Source organism: Natator depressus, chromosome 24 (genome assembly GCF_965152275.1).
Source record: "Natator depressus isolate rNatDep1 chromosome 24, rNatDep2.hap1, whole genome shotgun sequence".
Taxonomy (NCBI): Eukaryota; Metazoa; Chordata; order Testudines; family Cheloniidae; genus Natator; species Natator depressus.
The window spans coordinates 19,344,553-19,361,447 of NC_134257.1; the positions used below are offsets into that span (position 1 = coordinate 19,344,553).

Sequence of the window (16,895 nt, forward strand, 5' to 3'; positions counted from 1 at the left end):
CCTGGAGATTTTAAAAGCAAGAGTGGCTGTTTCTCTAGAAGATCTGCTGTTGTCCACATGGAAATTATTTCAGGGAAATCCGATGGCCCGTGTTAGGCAGGTCAGGTCAGGTGAGTGCAGCTGTCTCCCCTGGCCATAACATCGATGAAAATTGGAGGCTCGGGACAGTCTTTTCCAGTGGACATTTCCTGCAAAATTCCCCCCTAAAATTCTGCCCAACATCACGTCTTATCGGCCCGACTTCTGTTGGCGAGAGAGCTGGTCCAATCAAAGCTATTCCTTCCCCCACCTCATCTCGCTAACATCTGGGGATCACCGCGGCTGCAGCTATGCTGCAGACAAAATCACCATGACGGCTTTCCGTCACCCACAGGTGCCGACGTTCTAATTTCCTGGAGGGTGCTAGACGCCCCTCCACCCCAGGCCCCGCCACCACTCCACCCCTTCCCCCAAGGCCCCACCCTGCCTCTTCCCACCCCTGCCCCGACTCTTCCCACCCCCACCCCACCTCTTCCCACCCTTGCTCCGCCCCCTCCGCCAGCGCCTCCTGCAGGCCACTGAACGGGCGATCTTGGTGGGCGGGAGACGCTGGGAGGAGGGGAAGAAGCCGATTAGCGGGGCTGCCACTGGGTGCTGAGCACCCACTCTTTTTCCAGCCCCGGAGCACCCATGGAGTCGGCACCTATGCGGTCACCATCTTTCCAGTCGGACAAACGTGGTTTGGTTTTCAGTCGGTGTAAATTTTCGCTAGCGACGCTGGTTCCAGAGGGTGGGATCCCCTCTGGGACCTGCTTCCACTCGGCTTCTCCGGAGCACGTGATCCTGCTCCGGGAGGAAACTTCGTCCAGTTCTCTGGGGTCTAACAACCCCCCTTGGTTCGACTCCGGATTTTGCCCCCCCGGGCGCTGCTGTTTGGCTGAGTCGCTCTGAGTCAGGCATTGGGCGGGGGTGCAGGGCACAGCACACACCCGACGTGACGCAGCAAACCGCTTCCTCGAGGTGCGTTTCCTGCACGTTGCATGGCTGGTCTGGGGACTGGCGTGGTCACGCTTCAGGAATCACCCCCTGTGCACGCCACGGTGGGTCTGGGGGGAGATGGGGAAGCTGCAGGCTGAGGTGGGGTCGGGGGGGGCATTCTACTGGGGGGGGCGGGGGGGCTGCACACATGGTGGGTGAGTTTGAGCAAGAGAATCTGTGTTTTAAGTTGTACGGCCTCCTGAGGCCCACAGCCTGAGTGTCACTGTGTGTGTGTGTGTGGGTGGGTGGGTGTGTTTGTGTGTGGGTGTCCCTGCTGCCCCCTGCTGGAGCAGATGGCCCTGCTGTGTGTGTGTGGGGGGATGTGGGTGGGGGTGTCCCTGCTGCCCCCTGCTGGAGAGGATGACAACTGCTCTGTGTGTGTGTGTGTGCTGCCCCCTGCTGGAGGGGCTGAGCCTTGCTCCATGTATCTGTCTGTCTGCGCTGCTACCCTTTCCTGACACCGCCCCCCCCCCCCCCCACACACACACGTGTGTCCCTGTGAGCAGCGCGTCCTCACTCCCCGGCTTCCCTGCCCCGGCGTCCTCATGGCCCAGCCCAGCCGCTCTGGCACCAGTAGACCCAGGAGTGGGGGGGAGCCCAGGGCTGGGCTGGCAGGGGGCTGCGGGTCGGGAGTGAGGGGCACCGGCAGGGCTGGGGGGGCCAGGGCTGGGCTGGCAGGGGGCTGCGGGTCGGGAGTGAGGGGCACCGGCAGAGCTGGGGAGGGGGAGCCCAGGGCTGGGCTGGCAGGGGGCTGCGGGTCGGGAGTGAGGGGCACCGGCAGGGCTGGGGGGGGCAGGGCTGGGCTGGCAGGAGGCTGTGGGTCGGGAGTGAGGGGCACCGGCAGGGCTGGGGAGGGGCAGGGCTGGGCTGGCAGGGGGTTGCGGGTCGGGAGTGAGGGGCACCGGCAGGGCTGGGGAGGGGCAGGGCTGGGCTGGCAGGGGGCTGTGGGTCAGGAGTGAGGGGCACCGGCAGGGCTGGGGAGGGGCAGGGCTGGGCTGGCAGGGGGCTGCGGGTCGGGAGTGAGGGGCACCGGCGGGGCTGGGGGAGCTCAGGGCTGGGCTGGCAGGGGGCTGCGGGTCAGGAGTGAGGGGCATCGGCAGGGCTGGGGAGGGGCAGGGCTGGGCTGGCAGGGGCTGCGGGTCGGGAGTGAGGGGCACCGGCGGGGCTGGGGGAGCTCAGGGCTGGGCTGGCAGGGGCTGCGGGTCGGGAGTGAGGGGCACCGGCGGGGCTGGGGGAGCTCAGGGCTGGGCTAGCAGGGGCTGCGGGTCGGGAGTGAGGGGCACCGGCAGAGCCCGGTTCTGTCCCCTGAGGCTCCATTCCTCTCCATCACTTGGGCCCTGGATCTCCCTAGTGGCATCCCAGGTCACCGCAGCCCCATCACCCCTCATCGTTTCTTCTCGCCATGTGCCCAAAATGGGAAGTTGGACTTTCCCTGCTGCTGGCTGCTTGCTGCGTATTTATTTGCAGTGGTGCATTCTCACCGTCTGCGAAAGCTCCATGCACAGGAGGTTAAACACACACCGTTTGCGTAATATTTAGCCCCGAGGCAATTTTCCCCAAGCGTTTTCCTACTCTTTTGACAAGACTTCTTTGTAGCAGCGCTTTGGCATTCACAAGCCAATTGCAACGGGGGTCAAAACCCCCCCGGGCCTTGTTCTTCACAGCGGTCTGTCCCCATCTGGTTCACCAGCAACATGGCTGAGCCCTGTGGCAATTTCGCTTGGCCCAGAGCTCAGACCTGCGACACTAGCCCTGCGCTGTCTCCAACGTACAACCAGCCACGCGTGGCAAACACAAAGCAAACTCCCCAAGACATTTCGTGCTGCAACAGCCTTCGGTCCAGGTGGCTTGAGCCTCCTTTCGCAGCCCGTGTGGGAGCAGCCTCGAGTCAAGCCTGCGTTTTCTTAACCCAGGATGTTAGTTTGGTAAGAGCCGCCTTTGCCTTTAGCAGCGTGACCTTCCGTAGTTTCAAACATGACATTTGACCACTTATTTAAAAAAAGAAAACACACCCATTCATTCAACCCACAATGGCTTCACCTGTCATCACAGGAAACCACCAACTGGTGAATAAACAGGAGAAAAAGAGAATCAAACTCAACTGTTTGTTCCTAGGTTAAAAACCTCGTTCCACCCTGGTTTCTTGGAAGCCGCGTGTAACCGGTTTGCTTTGCCTGCTTAGCCCAGACAAACTCAACACGCTCAAAGGCTTTTCCACAACCCTTTGTTTTAGCAAAGGGGGGGCCGTGTACAAGCCAACCGGTCAGGTGTATCCACTTATTAAGTCTTTCAATGCCCCAGGCCAAGTGACACAGAGTAGACCCACAGCTCAACCTACAGGTTTGTATATGGGGGGGACCCAGAGTTTGGCTGGGGGAATAAATGTTTCCACCCACCCAGAGATGGTGTGTTTGGTGCATTGGAAAGGGGGCTTCTCAATCCTAGTGAGGATAAGCTGCTAATGAAACCCATGTTCCCTGTTATGACACCGCGGTCTGTATTTTATTTAACTCCCCGCTGAAATTTCTCAATTCTTCCTCCAGTCCCACTCAAACAGTCAGAATCCGGCAATTTTAGTGCTGGCCACATCTTCCTCTCTGCCTTCGAGTCTCTCCAGTAAACCTGCTCCTAATCCAACCTTTGGGGGCGACCTGCTTCTCACAGGCCGCCCATGATGCTCCCTCGGGCCATTTGGTTTTTCCAGCAAATGTTGTGATGCCAAAGATGACTCCTGTTGCTTTAAAGCTGCTGTGTCCACTAACAACGGCTCCCAGCCCTGGATTACATTCCTGGTGCTTTCCCAAAGGCTGCGGTGTGATGAAGCGGGACTGTTCTTAATGTTTCCTCTGAATAGTGTGGGGGTGCCTCAGTTTCCCCTAGGCAGTTCTTAAGTGTCTAGGTGGTGGGGTAAGGGTGTATGATCATTGCAGAGCCCTCGAGGGCAGGGGTGTGCAGGGGTCTGGACACAGACAATGGCCGACACCCTGTTTCCTGGCAACTGATGGCCTGGGCCCTTCCCCCTGCAAGGTGAGAGCTAAAGGGTTGGAGAACAAAGGAATCCGGTGACCTCCTGGCCCGGGAAAGGGACAAAGCCCAGAGGAGGAGGGGCTGGAGGGAGTTTCAGTTTGGGGCTGGCTGGGACATGGAGTGAAGGGCAGACGTGGTTGTCTGGCTCACTGCCTCCAAAATGGACCCAGCTGAGGGGTCCTGTTCTCTGCACCTGCAAGCTCTGTGTTAGACCATGTTCCTGTTGTCTAATAAACCTTCTGTTTTACTGGCTGGCTGAGAGTCACGTCTGACTGTGGAGTTGGGGGGCAGGACCCTCTGGCTTCCCCAGGACCCCGCCTGAGCGGACTCGCTGTGGGAAGCGCAGGGAGGGGCAGAGGATGCTGAATGCTCCGAGGTCAGACCCAGGAAGGTGGAAGCCGGGTGAGCTGTGTGTCCTGCAGACAGGCTGCTCCCAGAGAGGAGACTTCCCCAGAGTCCTGCCTGGCTTCATGGGGAGCAGTTCCAGAGCATCGCCCAGGGACACCGTGACAACTGGTGGCAGGAGTGGGATCTACTGCACCCCGCGGATGGCGCTTCCTGCAGTAAGTGACAGGGGAGCAGTAAAATGAAGGGGGATTGACGAGGACCAGGTGTGCTGAAGATTCAGAGAGAGACGGTTTCAGGGGGCGGTTAACCCCTGGGAGTGTCTGACCAGAGAGAAGGACTTTTGCAATAACAGGGTCATCCGGGGGATTGCAGCGAGCGGTCCCAGGGGTGGAGGAGTCTGCAGCTCGACCTGACAAAGAGGTGGTGACCTCGAGAAGGGCTGGCACACTAGGGGTTCTCCCTGGAAACCGTGGGGAGCTGAGAGCACACAGGTCTGTGAGTCCACAACTTGGGAAGAGCGGAGTGATGGCCTGTCACCGTCTCCTTAAGAAGGACATTTTTACCCTGTGCAGAAAGAGAGGGTTGCGCATTGGAAAGTTCACCAAGGCACAGTTCATCGTGCAGCTGGAGGAGGATGACCGCTCTGAGGGACAGATTCCTGACCCCAACTGGGGCTATAGCAGGATCTGGGAGCAGCTGGAGTGGGAGCCAGGCATCGCCAAGACTCCTGTCCCCGACCAGACGGGGGTCTTCACGATCGGGTTCCCCATCGGGGGATTGGAGACGGACGGGATTGGAGCTGAGTCCGACAGAGCAAGAGGACTGTGAGAGACGCAAGAGCCCGAGAAAGAGCTGCAGAAGCAGCAGCAGCATGAACTGGGGGTGGGGGAGCGGAGATGCCTAGGGGACCTCCCTGGGGTGAGTGGGGATAGACCCCAGGGGGCCAGTTCCGCAGGGAACCTCGAGACTAAATTGCTGCCCCCAGTTAAGGAGGGGGGGGATGTGGATGCCACCTCACGGCCTTTGAGCAGGCTGGAGATTTGAACCAGGGGGACCCTGCGGAAAAGCCCCGGTGTCTAGCTCCCTTGCTGGGTCCCAAAGCCATAGACTCCGTCAGCCAGATGGGTGGGGAGGTGGACAGGCTCCCACTCCTGACCCCAACCTATATGTCTGTGTGGAGTTTCCTCGGGTCAGGCCCCTCGGACCCCCAGTGGGAGCGGAAGGTGATGGTCAATGGGGAGACATTCCTGGGGTGGCGAGATCCTGGGACAGAGAGAACTGTTGTCAGGCCCTGGGTGGTGCAGCCTCAGATGCTGAGGGGCTGGGTGAGCTGGGTGAGGGTCCCAGGGACGAAGACCCTCGCCCTGCCTATGGCCCAGATCCCTCTGCAGACCCAGGAGGGGTGGGGCTGGCTGGTTGTTGGGGTTCTCCAGGACACCAGCTGCGAGACCCTGTTGTGGGGCGACTGTCTCTTTGGGACAGGATCCAGGCCCTGCTCCTGTAAAGGCCGAGGGTTTGAATTTGAATCCAGAGAACCAATCGGTGGAGCGGGGGCTCCCGCTGGCTCTGATGCAGTGAGGAAAGCAGGGAGCTCGCTGCCTACTGCCACTGGGACAGCAAGGGCAGCGCTGAGCACAGGGGGAGCTGAGACCCCAGCTGAGGCGGGGGAGACACAGGCAGGGCAGGGGATCTGCTGGGAGTGGCAAGGTGCTTGGTAAGGAAAGTCTTGATGAGCCTAGGCAGCCTTGTGAGCTGATGGCTGTGTCTAGTCAGCAGGGTGGGAAGGCGAGGAGACTGGAAGATGAGTGTCTCTGGACCTTACCTGTTAGCTGGGTGGAGAATTGTGACAGGGAAGGAAACGTGCCTGTGTCTGTCAGGGGTGTTGACTTGCCTATGGAGGGAGCTACCCTGATCTCCAAGCAGTTGTCTGTGACCAGCCTTGTGTGGTGGGACAAGGGGAATGAGATCCCAAGCTGTGTGTCTGGGAAAGGAGAAAGTGTGTCCGGCTCTTCTTTCTCTGTAGAGCAGACAGAAGGGGCCTTTCAGCCTGTGGCGGTTGAGGGTCGTGCAGTTGTCTCAGAGTTGGTTCTGGATTTAGCTAAAGCCCAGGAAGGGAAGGGTCCTAAGTTTGGGTCTGCTCGGGAGAATGGCCCTGTAACTAGGTCACATCCAGTTAGTGTCTATGTAAAATCCCAGAGACCAGACAATTCTGGTGCTTGTATTTTGCCTGTTGCTCGTGTGTGGTTGGGAAAGGGTGTCGCAACTCTGTCTGATCAGGGTGAGATCCTAGCCAGGGCACAAGGAGAGCGTGAAGGTGATGTGATTGTGTTACCTACTGAGGGTGTGGAAACCTGTAGCAAGAAGGAAAAGATTCCTGAACTTGTGTGTGGCAAAGGGAAGGAGAATGCTTCTGACCTTTTATCTAGGAAGTGGAGGGATAGCTCAGTGGTTTGAGCATTGGCCTGCTAAACCCAGGGTTGTGAGTTCAATCCTTGAGAGGGCCATTTGGGATCTGGGGCAAAAACTGGGAATTGGTCCTGCTTTGAGCAGGGGGTTGGACTAGATACCTCCTGAGGTCCCTTCCAACCCTGATATTCTATGATTCTATGATTCTGTCAGTTTGCCTGAAAGGGGATTGTGTAGGAATCCGCCGGATGGGCCAGAGGTGATTCTGGATGTAAGGGAGACCCAGAAAGAGTCTGTTGTTGCTCAGGAAAGTGTTCCTCTAGAGCAAGCCCTAGGTGAAGAGGGTAAGGGCAGAATTTCTGTGAGGGGTGAATTGTTGCATAGAAAAGCCCCTCGGGAAAGGAATCCTCATGGAGTCTTTGCAAGCAGTTTACTGCAACTGAAGGGTGTGAAAGTGATTTAATCAAGAAAGTTTCAGTTCCTAACAGCCAGAAATTTTCTGTTGTGAATGGATCCACTGACTTTCCGCTTGAAGGATCCAGTGTGGATAGCTTTGAGAAGGTCTCAGATGGAGTGAAAGCTGTTAAGGAAGTTAAACAGTCCTATAACCAAGTGGCTTTGTTTGGCCAGCTTGTTGGGGAGAAGACCCAATCCCAGTTTGACCCCCTGTGGTTTTGGGGTGGCAAAAGGGCACGGGCCGCATAAACCTTCCCACATGAGGCATGCGAGTGCTATCGACCACCCCCGACCTAAGGGAGGGCATGAAACTGGAAGGGCCTGGTGTAACTCCTACCAAGGAATGGGAGAGATGCTGGGGCATCCATGGGAACGTTGGTGGCTTCGAACTTCCCCAAGTCACCGGCTAAAGTGACCCTGCTCAGTTCGATCTCGAAGGGGGAAGTCGCCTTTCTGGGAGCAGCCTGTCTTCAGGACACACAGCTCACCCGGCTCCCACCTTCCTGGGTCTGACCTCGGAGCATTCAGCCTCCTCTGCCCCTACATGCGCTTCCCACAGGCTTGCCTGCTCCATTCTCCCCTTTTGCATAGGTAGTGCCCCATATGTAACAGCCTCCTAGTATTTACCCACAGTACCCTTTGACTAAGGCTGCTAATCTGCGGATTGGAGGTAAGAGAGGACCCAGGGTGTGGGCTGAGCAACGTGGAAAGAGGAACTCTAGGAGCAGCTAGGTCTCAGGAAAAGGTGTGATGTGGACTTTATTAGGTTATCAATGAGTTTGGGGTTAAGAAAGCCAATCCAAGGGTATCTTTGGATTCTATTTAGTGTGCGAAGCGTCTCCCATGACCGGCTGGTCCACAGCCGCTGCCACAGCTCCTAGCATGATCCAGCCCTTTAACGCCGCTGGGAACTGCTCACGCTTTGAATTCTGAAGAGCTAGGAGTCAAATAGCAGACAAAACAGTCATATGAACTTACTGAACTCTGAGACGTCTGCCATCAGGAAGTAGGTGCCCTCAGGGACAATGGGTTTCATGCCCACGGCAACTAGGCTCCGGACTAGCCAATCCCGCTTCTGCTGCAGCTCCTGAGCCAGCTGGACAAAATAACTGTCTTGCTTCCCATAGTTGTCAAACTCTCTTTGGAATGCCTGAGCCACTGCTTCCTAGAGAGAGCGGGGGTGGATGATGGAGAAAGACCCAGGCAGAAAGAATCCCCTGTGTGCACTCAGAGCATCAGAGGGACCCCTCTCTCCAGATGAAAGCAGCAAAATGCTCAGAGTTCACTGTAGGCTTACTTGCAAATTCTAGAAGCAGCCCATGAACTGGGGTTTTCGCTTTTGTTCAGATGCTGTCACGGAGTGCCCGGGCGATGCTCTGGAACTGCTCCCCATGAAGCCAGTCAGGACTCTGGGGCAGTCGCCTTCCGGTGAGCAGCCTGTCCGCAGGGCAAACAGCTCACACGGCTTCCACCTTCCTGGGTCTGACCTCGGAGCATTCAGCATCCTCTGCCCCTCCGTGTGCTTCCCACAGCGAGACCGCTCAGGCGGGGCTCCTGGGGAAGCCAGAGGGTCCTGCACCCCAACTTCGCAGTCAGACGGGACTCTCAGCCAGCCAGTAAAACAGAGGTTTATTAGACGACAGGAACATGGTCTAAAACAGAGCTTGCAGGTGCAGAGAACAGGACCCCTCAGCTGGGTCCATTTTGGAGGGCAGTGAGCCAGACAACCACGTCTGCCCTTCACTCCATGTCCTAGCCAGCCCCAAACTGAAACTCCCTCCAGCCCCCCCTCCTCTGGGCTTTGTTCCTTTCCCAGGCCAGGAGGGCACCTGATTCCTTTGTTCTCCAACCCTTTAGCTCTCACCTTGCAGGGGGGAAGGGTCCAGGCCATCAGTTGCCAGGAAACAGGGTGTCGGCCATTCTCTGTGTCCAGACCCCTGCACACACCTGCCCTCTAGGGCTCTGCAGTGATCATACACCCTTACCCCACCACCTAGATACTTAAGAACTGCCTAGGGGAAACTGAGGCACCTCCACACTATTCAGAGGAAACATTAAGAACAGTCCCACTTCGTCACATCTCTCCCCCCTTCGAGATCGAACTGAGCGGGGTCACTTTAGGCGGTGACCTGGGGAAGTTCGAAGCCACCAACGTTCCCATGGATGCCCCAGCGTCTCTGCCATTCCTTGGTAGGAGTTACACCAGGCCCTTCCAGTTTCACGCCCTCCCTTAGGTCGGGGGTGGTCGATAGCACTCGCAGGCCGCATGTGGGAAGGTTTCTGCGGCCCGCCCTTTGGCCACCCCAAAACCCCAGGGGGTCAAACTTGGATTGGGTCTTCTCCCCAACAAGCTGGCCAAACACAGCCACTTGGTTATAGGACTGTTTAAGTTTCTTAACAGCTTTCACTCCATCTGAGACCTTCTCAAAGCTATCCACACTGGGTCTTTCAACAGGACAGTCAGTGGATCCATTCACAACAGAAAATTTCTGGCTGTTAGGAACTGAAACTTTCTTGATTAAATCACTTTCACACCCTTCAGTTGCAGTAAACTGCTTGCAAAGACTCCATGAGGATTCCTTTCCCTAGGGCTTTTCTATGCAACAATTCACCCCTCCCAGAAATTCTGCTCTTACCCTCTTTACCTAGGGCTTGCTCTAGAGGAACACGTTCCTGAGCAACAACAGACTCTTTCTGGGTCTCCCTTACATCCAGAATTACCTATGGCCCGTCCGGTGGATTCCTACACAATCCCCTTTCAGGCAAACTGACAGACTTCCTAGATAAATGGTCAGAAGCCTTCTCCTTCCCTTTGCCACACACAAGTTCAGGAATCTTTTCCTTCTTGCTACAGGTTTCCACACCCTCCATAGGTAACACAATCACATCACCTTCACGCTCTCCTTGTGCCCTGGCTAGGATCTCACCCTGATTAGACAGAGTTGCGACACCCTTTCCCAACCACACACGAGCAACAGGCAAAATACAAGCACCAGAATTGTCTGGTCTCTGGGATTTTACATAGACACTAACTGGATGCGACCTAGTTACAGGGCCATTCTCCTGAGCAGACACAAACTTAGGACCCTTCCCTTCCTGGGCTTCAGCTGAATCCAGAACCAACTCTGAGTCAACTGCACGACGCTCAACCATCACAGGCTGCAAGGCCCCTTCTGTCTGCTCCACAGACCAAGAAGAGCCGGACACACTTTCTCCTTTACCAGACACACAGCTTGGGATCTCATTCCCCTTGTGCCAGCACACAAGGCTGGTCACAGACAACTGCTTGGAGATCAGGGTAGCTCCCTCCACAGGCAAGTCAATACCTCTGACAGGCACAGGCACGTTTCCTTCACTGTCCCAATTCTCCACCCAGCTAACAGGTAAGGTCCAGGGACACTCATCTTCCACTCTCCTCGCCTTCCCACCCTGCTGACTGGACAAAACCATCAGATCACAAGGCTGCCTAGGCTCATCCAAACTTTCCTTACCAAGCACCTTGCCACTCCCCACAGATCCCCTCCCCTGCCTGTGTCTCCCCCCACTCAGCTGGGGTCTCAGCTCCCCCTGTGCTCAGCGCTGCCCTTGCTGTGCCAGTGGGGGTAGGCAGCGAGCTCGCTGCTTTCCTCACTGCATCAGAGCCAGCATGAGCCCCCTCTCCGGAGTGCAAGGGCGCAGGGAGCATCTCTCTGTCCCACCCAGCCCCAGGGGTCTGCTTACAGGCAGGCAGGTAGCCTGAGCCTAGCGGCTCCTCCCTGCTGCCAGCCAGGTCATCTGCATTTTCACTGACCGTTTCCCTCTCCACCGATTGGTTCCCTGGATTCAAATTCAAACCCTTGGCCGTTACAGGAGCAGGGCCTGGATCCTGTCCCAAAGAGACACAGTTGCCCCACAACAGGGTCTCGCAGCTGGTGTCCTGGAGCACCCCAAAGACCAGCCAGCCCCACCCCTCCTGGGTCTGCACAGGGATCTGGGCCATAGGCAGGGCGAGGGGCTTCGTCCCTGGGACCCTCACCCAGCTCACACAGCCCCTCAACCTCTGAGGCTGCACCACCCAGGGCCTGACAACAGTTCTCTCTGTCCCAGGATCTCGCCACCCCAGGAATGTCTCCCCATTGACCATCACCTTCCGCTCCCACTGGGGGTCCGAGGGGCCTGGCCCCAGGAAACTCCACACAGACAGATAGGTTGGGGTCAGGAGTGGGAGCCTGTCCACCTCCCCACCCATCTGGCTGACGGAGTCTATGGCCTTGGGACCCAGCAAGGGAGCTAGACACCGGGGCTTTTCCGCAGGGTCCCCCTGGTTCAAATCTCCAGCCTGCTCAAAGGCAGTGAGGTGGGCATCCACATCCCCCCCCCCTTAACCAGGGGCAGCAATTTAGTCTCGAGGTTCCCTGCGGAACTGGCCCCCCGGGGTCTATCCCCACTCACCCCTGGGGGGTCCCCTATGCCTCTCCGCTCCCCCACCGCCAGTTCATGCTGCTGCTGCTTCTGCAGCTCTTTCTCGGGCTCTCGCTGTCTCTCACAGTCCTCTTGCTCTCTCGGACTCAGCTCCAATCCCGTCCGTCTCCGATCCCCAGATGGGGAACCCGATCGTGAAGACCCTCGTCTGGTCGGGGACAGGAGTCTTGGCGATGCCTGGCTACTACTCCAGCTGCTCCCAGATCCTGCTATAGCCCCATTTGGGGTCAGGAATCTGTCCCTTAGAGCGGTCATCCTCCTCCAGCTGCACGATGAACTGTGCTTTGGTGAACTTTCCAATGCTCAACCCTCTCTTTCTGCACAGGGTTACAATGTCCTTCTTAAGAAGACGGTGACAGACCATCACTCCACTCTTCCCAAGGTGTTGTGGACTCACAGGCCTGTGTGCTCTCAGCTCCCCACGGTTTCCAGGGAGAACCCCTAGCGTGCCAGCCCTTCTCGAGGTCACCACCTCTTTGCCAGGGTCGAGCTGCAGACTCCTCCGCCCCTGGGACCGCTCGCTGCAGTCCCCCGGGGGACCCTGTTACTGCAAAAGTCCTTTTCTCTGGTCACACAATCCTAGGGGTTAACCGCCCCCTGAAACCGTCTCTCTCTGAATCTTCAGCACGCCTAGTCCCCATCAATCCCCCTTTGTTTTACTGCTCCCCAGTCACTTACTGCAGGAAGCGCCATCCACGGGGTGCAGTAGATCCCACCGCTGCCACCAGTTGTCACGGAGTGCCCGGGCGATGCTCTGGAACTGCTCCCCATGAAGCCAGTCAGGACTCTGGGGCAGTCGCCTTCCGGTGAGCAGCCTGTCCGCAGGGCAAACAGCTCACACGGCTTCCACCTTCCTGGGTCTGACCTCGGAGCATTCAGCATCCTCTGCCCCTCCGTGTGCTTCCCACAGCGAGACCGCTCAGGCGGGGCTCCTGGGGAAGCCAGAGGGTCCTGCACCCCAACTTCGCAGTCAGACGGGACTCTCAGCCAGCCAGTAAAACAGAGGTTTATTAGACGACAGGAACATGGTCTAAAACAGAGCTTGCAGGTGCAGAGAACAGGACCCCTCAGCTGGGTCCATTTTGGAGGGCAGTGAGCCAGACAACCACGTCTGCCCTTCACTCCATGTCCTAGCCAGCCCCAAACTGAAACTCCCTCCAGCCCCCCCTCCTCTGGGCTTTGTTCCTTTCCCAGGCCAGGAGGTCACCTGATTCCTTTGTTCTCCAACCCTTTAGCTCTCACCTTGCAGGGGGGAAGGGTCCAGGCCATCAGTTGCCAGGAAACAGGGTGTCGGCCATTCTCTGTGTCCAGACCCCTGCACACACCTGCCCTCTAGGGCTCTGCAGTGATCATACACCCTTACCCCACCACCTAGATACTTAAGAACTGCATAAGGGAAATTGAGGCACCCCCACAATATTCGGAGGAACCATTAAGAACAGTCCCACTTCGTCACAGATGCATAGTAGATAACAGGTGGGTTAAAACACCAGGCCTAGATCAATAAAATCTTGGCTTCCCACCCCTCAACCGAAAACCTCCTCCCCCAGCTCCGGAGACAGCCAATACTGTGCAGAGAGCATGCTTGACAAGTTGGAGTCACTTGACTCTGTCCCCTGCCCTCCAGGCATGTTGTGAAGTGATTTGAGAGGAAGATATCCTGGGTTACAATGCATCATCTTCTGTCTGTTTCCTGGGCTGACAATGACCAGCTATGCCTCCGGCTGTTCATTTGCCACTTCCAAACCATAGACAGGAGGCTTGAGAAAGGTGTTCTTCCAATGTCCTAACCTGACTATTATACCACCCCAGGGACTGAGCAAGCTTGCTGGTTCTGCACTTGCTTGGGGAAGTTGCATCTTACCTGGATGGTATGTGTGAGTGGTCTCTTAACTCTAGGCTCTGCACAGTTGTGGTCTGGGGAGACAATTACCAGATCTCTCCCTGGAGGGGCTCTGCGGCTTGCATCAGACATCTGATTTGAGGCAATGCCTCTCCAGGTGAATGGCCCCTTACCTGAGCCGCTGTCGGACAGTGATACACAGAGTTCTGGTGGACAGTTCTGAGGTGTTTCAGAAGGCGATCAGGCCCCAAACTCCAGCCAACCTGTTACAACACAGAGATGGGGGGGATGTTTCAGATTCCCAGGTATCTTACACCTGCTCCACTTTATTTACATACTGCCACTTCACACTATATTCTGCACAAGACCAGGTCCGTTTGTAAAGCTTCCAGTTACCTCTGATCCCTCCAATTTAAAGACAAACAGAGAGATTCCCCAACAATCAGAGAAATTTCAAGGAATAGAAGAAATGGGTTTGATTTCAGGGAGACTGGCCCTCAGCCAGAGTCCTACACTGGAACAACTGAATCAGGGGTCAGAAAGGTTTTATGTGGGGGAAATTCCCCTGCCACTCCAGAATCCATCACCTTCCATCCTGTGGTGCTGAAGGTTTTGCCAGCACTCCCAATGGTTATCATGCGATCCCACATGCCCGGCAAGCTGGCTGTCAATGAAACAAGAGAGAAAAAAAGCTAGAAGATCTCAATCTTTGAGGGGGCCATTTAGGGATCTGGGGCAAAAATTGGGGATTGGTCCTGCTTTGAGCAGGGGGTTGGACTAGATACCTCCTGAGGTCCCTTCCAACCCTGAGATTCTATGATTCTATGATTCTATGAAATCCAGAGTCCAGGGCAAGATGGGGCCTGTAATGAACAGCCTATGTTGCCACAGCAGCTCGCTCGATCGGTGGGTCGTTTATGGCCACTAGGCCCCTGCTCCATGAGAACCCCGTTTATTTAATGTTTAGCCTCCCCACGACCCGGTGACAGGATATTAGTCTCACCGTTGGGCTGGGGAACTGGGATGCAAAGGCGCTGAATGGTTCCCCGGGGCAGAGGAAATCCAGCCGCACGTTAGCAGCACAAGGCCACACCATCCGACCTCCCGTTGGAAACCCCAATGAACCTCAGACGGCACGAAAGAGATCTGCACCGGACATTTATTGTTTGTGAAAAGTGGCTTTTCCCGCCTCTCCGAAACAGCTACGGGTCGGGAGTGAGGGGCACCGGCAGAGCTGGGAGGGGGGAGCCTGGCCCCGGGGTAGCCAGGGGCTGTGGGTCAGGAGTGAGGGGCATCAGCAGAGCTCAGGCAGGCTGAGTTCCTGGCACTCGCAGCTGGCCCTGCCCAAGGGCAGGTTCTCCTACTTTGGAACGATCCCTGTTCTCTCCCCAGGGGGTTCGCTCCGGTTGTTGGCACCTGGGGAGATGTGAGAGATGCTGGGTTTGGGGTCCTGACTCCCAGGTCTGCTCTAACCCACCAGACCCCGCCTCTGTTCCCAGTGCTGGGGATAGAACCCAGGAGTCCTGGTCTCCAACCCCCCCATGCTTTCACCCACCTGACCCCCGCCCCCCCCCGCCCCGCCCAGAGCTGGGGAGAAAACCCAAGAGTCCTTGCCCCCAGTTCCCCCCGCTCTAACCACTAGACCACACTCCCCTCCCAGAGCTAGACCCCAGGAGTCCTGGCTGCCCTCACGGGGAAGCTCCCGGCTGTACCTGAGCCACGACGTCTCTTACACACGATAAAAGTCACCAGCAGGGCCACACACACCAGAACTGCCAACGGCACACACACGGTGACAGCCAGGCACCCGGGGAACGGTCGGGCTGGGGAGAGAGAGGGAACCTGTAATAACCAGCCCCACGCCCCACCCCAGAGGTTGCTGCATCTCTCTGCCAGGTGAGGGGTCCCTGTATAACCAGCCCCCACGTCCCACCCCAGAAGTGGCTGCATCTCAGCCTCTCTCATGCCCGCCGGCGGGTGACACTGACCGGAGAAGGAGACGCTCAGGGAGATGGCCTGGTTGTACCCGGGACCCTGTACAGCCAGGGTGTAGCTGCCCCTGAGCCCTGTGATGTGCAGGGAGCAGCCGGGCCCCACCGTCTCCCGCCCCATGTGGGCCGGTCCGTAGAACTTCGGGGTGGCGGACGGGGCGTAGCTGAGGATCCAGTTTGTGGCGTTGCCGGCTTCTGCCCCTCGGTACCAGCTGCAGACCAGGAAGGTCTCGGGGACGCTCAGCACAACCAGGGTCATGTCCCCCCCACGTCAAGGGACGCCGGCTCCCGCCTGATGGTGAGTCCGTCCCAGGCTCATGCCGGCTGGAGGCAGGAGCTCAGGACGGAGGCTGTTGGGGGATGGGAGGGGATGATATTAACTGGTGCCGCTCACTCCTGACCCGCAGCCCCCTGCCAGCCCAGCCCTGGGCTCCCCCTCCCCAGCTCTGCCGGTGCCCCTCACTCCCGCCCCGCAGCCCCCTGCCAGCCCAGCCCTGGGCTCCCCCTCCCCAGCTCTGCCGGTGCCCCTCACTCCCGACCCGCAGCCCCCTGCCAGCCCAGCCCTGGGCTCCCCCTCCCCAGCTCTGCCGGTGCCCCTCACTCCCGCCCCACAGCCCCCTGCCAGCCCAGCCCTGGGCTCCCCCTCCCCAGCTCTGCCGGTGCCCCTCACTCCCGCCCCACAGCCCCCTGCCAGCCCAGCCCTGGGCTCCCCCCTCCCCAGCTCTGCCGGTGCCCCTCACTCCCGCCCCGCAGCCCCCTGCCAGCCCAGCCCTGGGCTCCCCCTCCCCAGCTCTGCCGGTGCCCCTCACTCCCGACCCGCAGCCCCCTGCCAGCCCAGCCCTGGGCTCCCCCTCCCCAGCTCTGCCGGTGCCCCTCACTCCCGACCCACAGCCCACCCCACACCTGCCAGGATTAGACCCATCCATGCGCTGGCCGGGCCGGGCCAGTTCCAGCTCACGGGGAGAGGCCCCATGTCCAGTCACCCAGCGGCTCCGGGCGTCCAGTCTGAGCAGTGTGGGGTTTGGGGGGTGTTCCTCATGCCATGTCGGCCGGGGGGAGCAGGGTGGGGCTGTGGCTGCCCAGCGGGGGTGGGGGGGGAGCCGTTGCACAAGGGCCCCCACCCATGAGGTCCCTACTTCCCCTTCTGATTCCTCTCCTGCGGCTGGGGGTGTTGAGTCCCAGGGGGAGGGGCTGCCGGGCATGAACCTGTCTCCCCACCTCCCTGCCCCCCCGTGGGGTCATGGCCCCCTCCCTTCTGGGAGTCATGACCCCACTGCTTACCTTCCTGGGCCCCCTCCTTCCCTGCCCCTGGGGGCCAAAACCCCATCTTCCTCCCCCCGCTCGCC

At 58.3% G+C, this 16,895-nt stretch overlaps 1 protein-coding gene across 1 annotated transcript; it reads right to left on the bottom strand.

The window, feature by feature from the left end:
- Positions 1-8,218: 8,218 nt before the first annotated feature.
- On the bottom strand, positions 8,219-15,808 carry LOC141977574 (kynurenine--oxoglutarate transaminase 1-like). The gene is made up of 5 exons (XM_074939085.1): positions 15,547-15,808; positions 15,271-15,330; positions 14,146-14,222; positions 13,732-13,821; positions 8,219-8,419 (listed from the first exon to the last, which is right to left on the bottom strand). Exons 1-5 carry the CDS (start codon positions 15,806-15,808, stop codon positions 8,219-8,221), a joined length of 690 nt encoding a protein of 229 aa, XP_074795186.1.
- Between the last annotated feature and the right edge of the window lie 1,087 nt (positions 15,809-16,895).

Coding starts and splice junctions, on each gene's coding strand:
- LOC141977574 (XM_074939085.1), bottom strand. CDS start 15,808: ATGACCCTGGTTGTGCTGAGCGTCCCCGAGACCTTCCTGGTCTGCAGC. Junction 15,331..15,546: donor CCTGAGCGTCTCCTTCTCCG/GTCAGTGTCACC, acceptor TGCCGTTGGCAG/TTCTGGTGTGTGTGGCCCTG. Junction 8,420..13,731: donor ACTGTCCGACAGCGGCTCAG/GTAAGGGGCCAT, acceptor CGCTCTCTCTAG/GAAGCAGTGGCTCAGGCATT.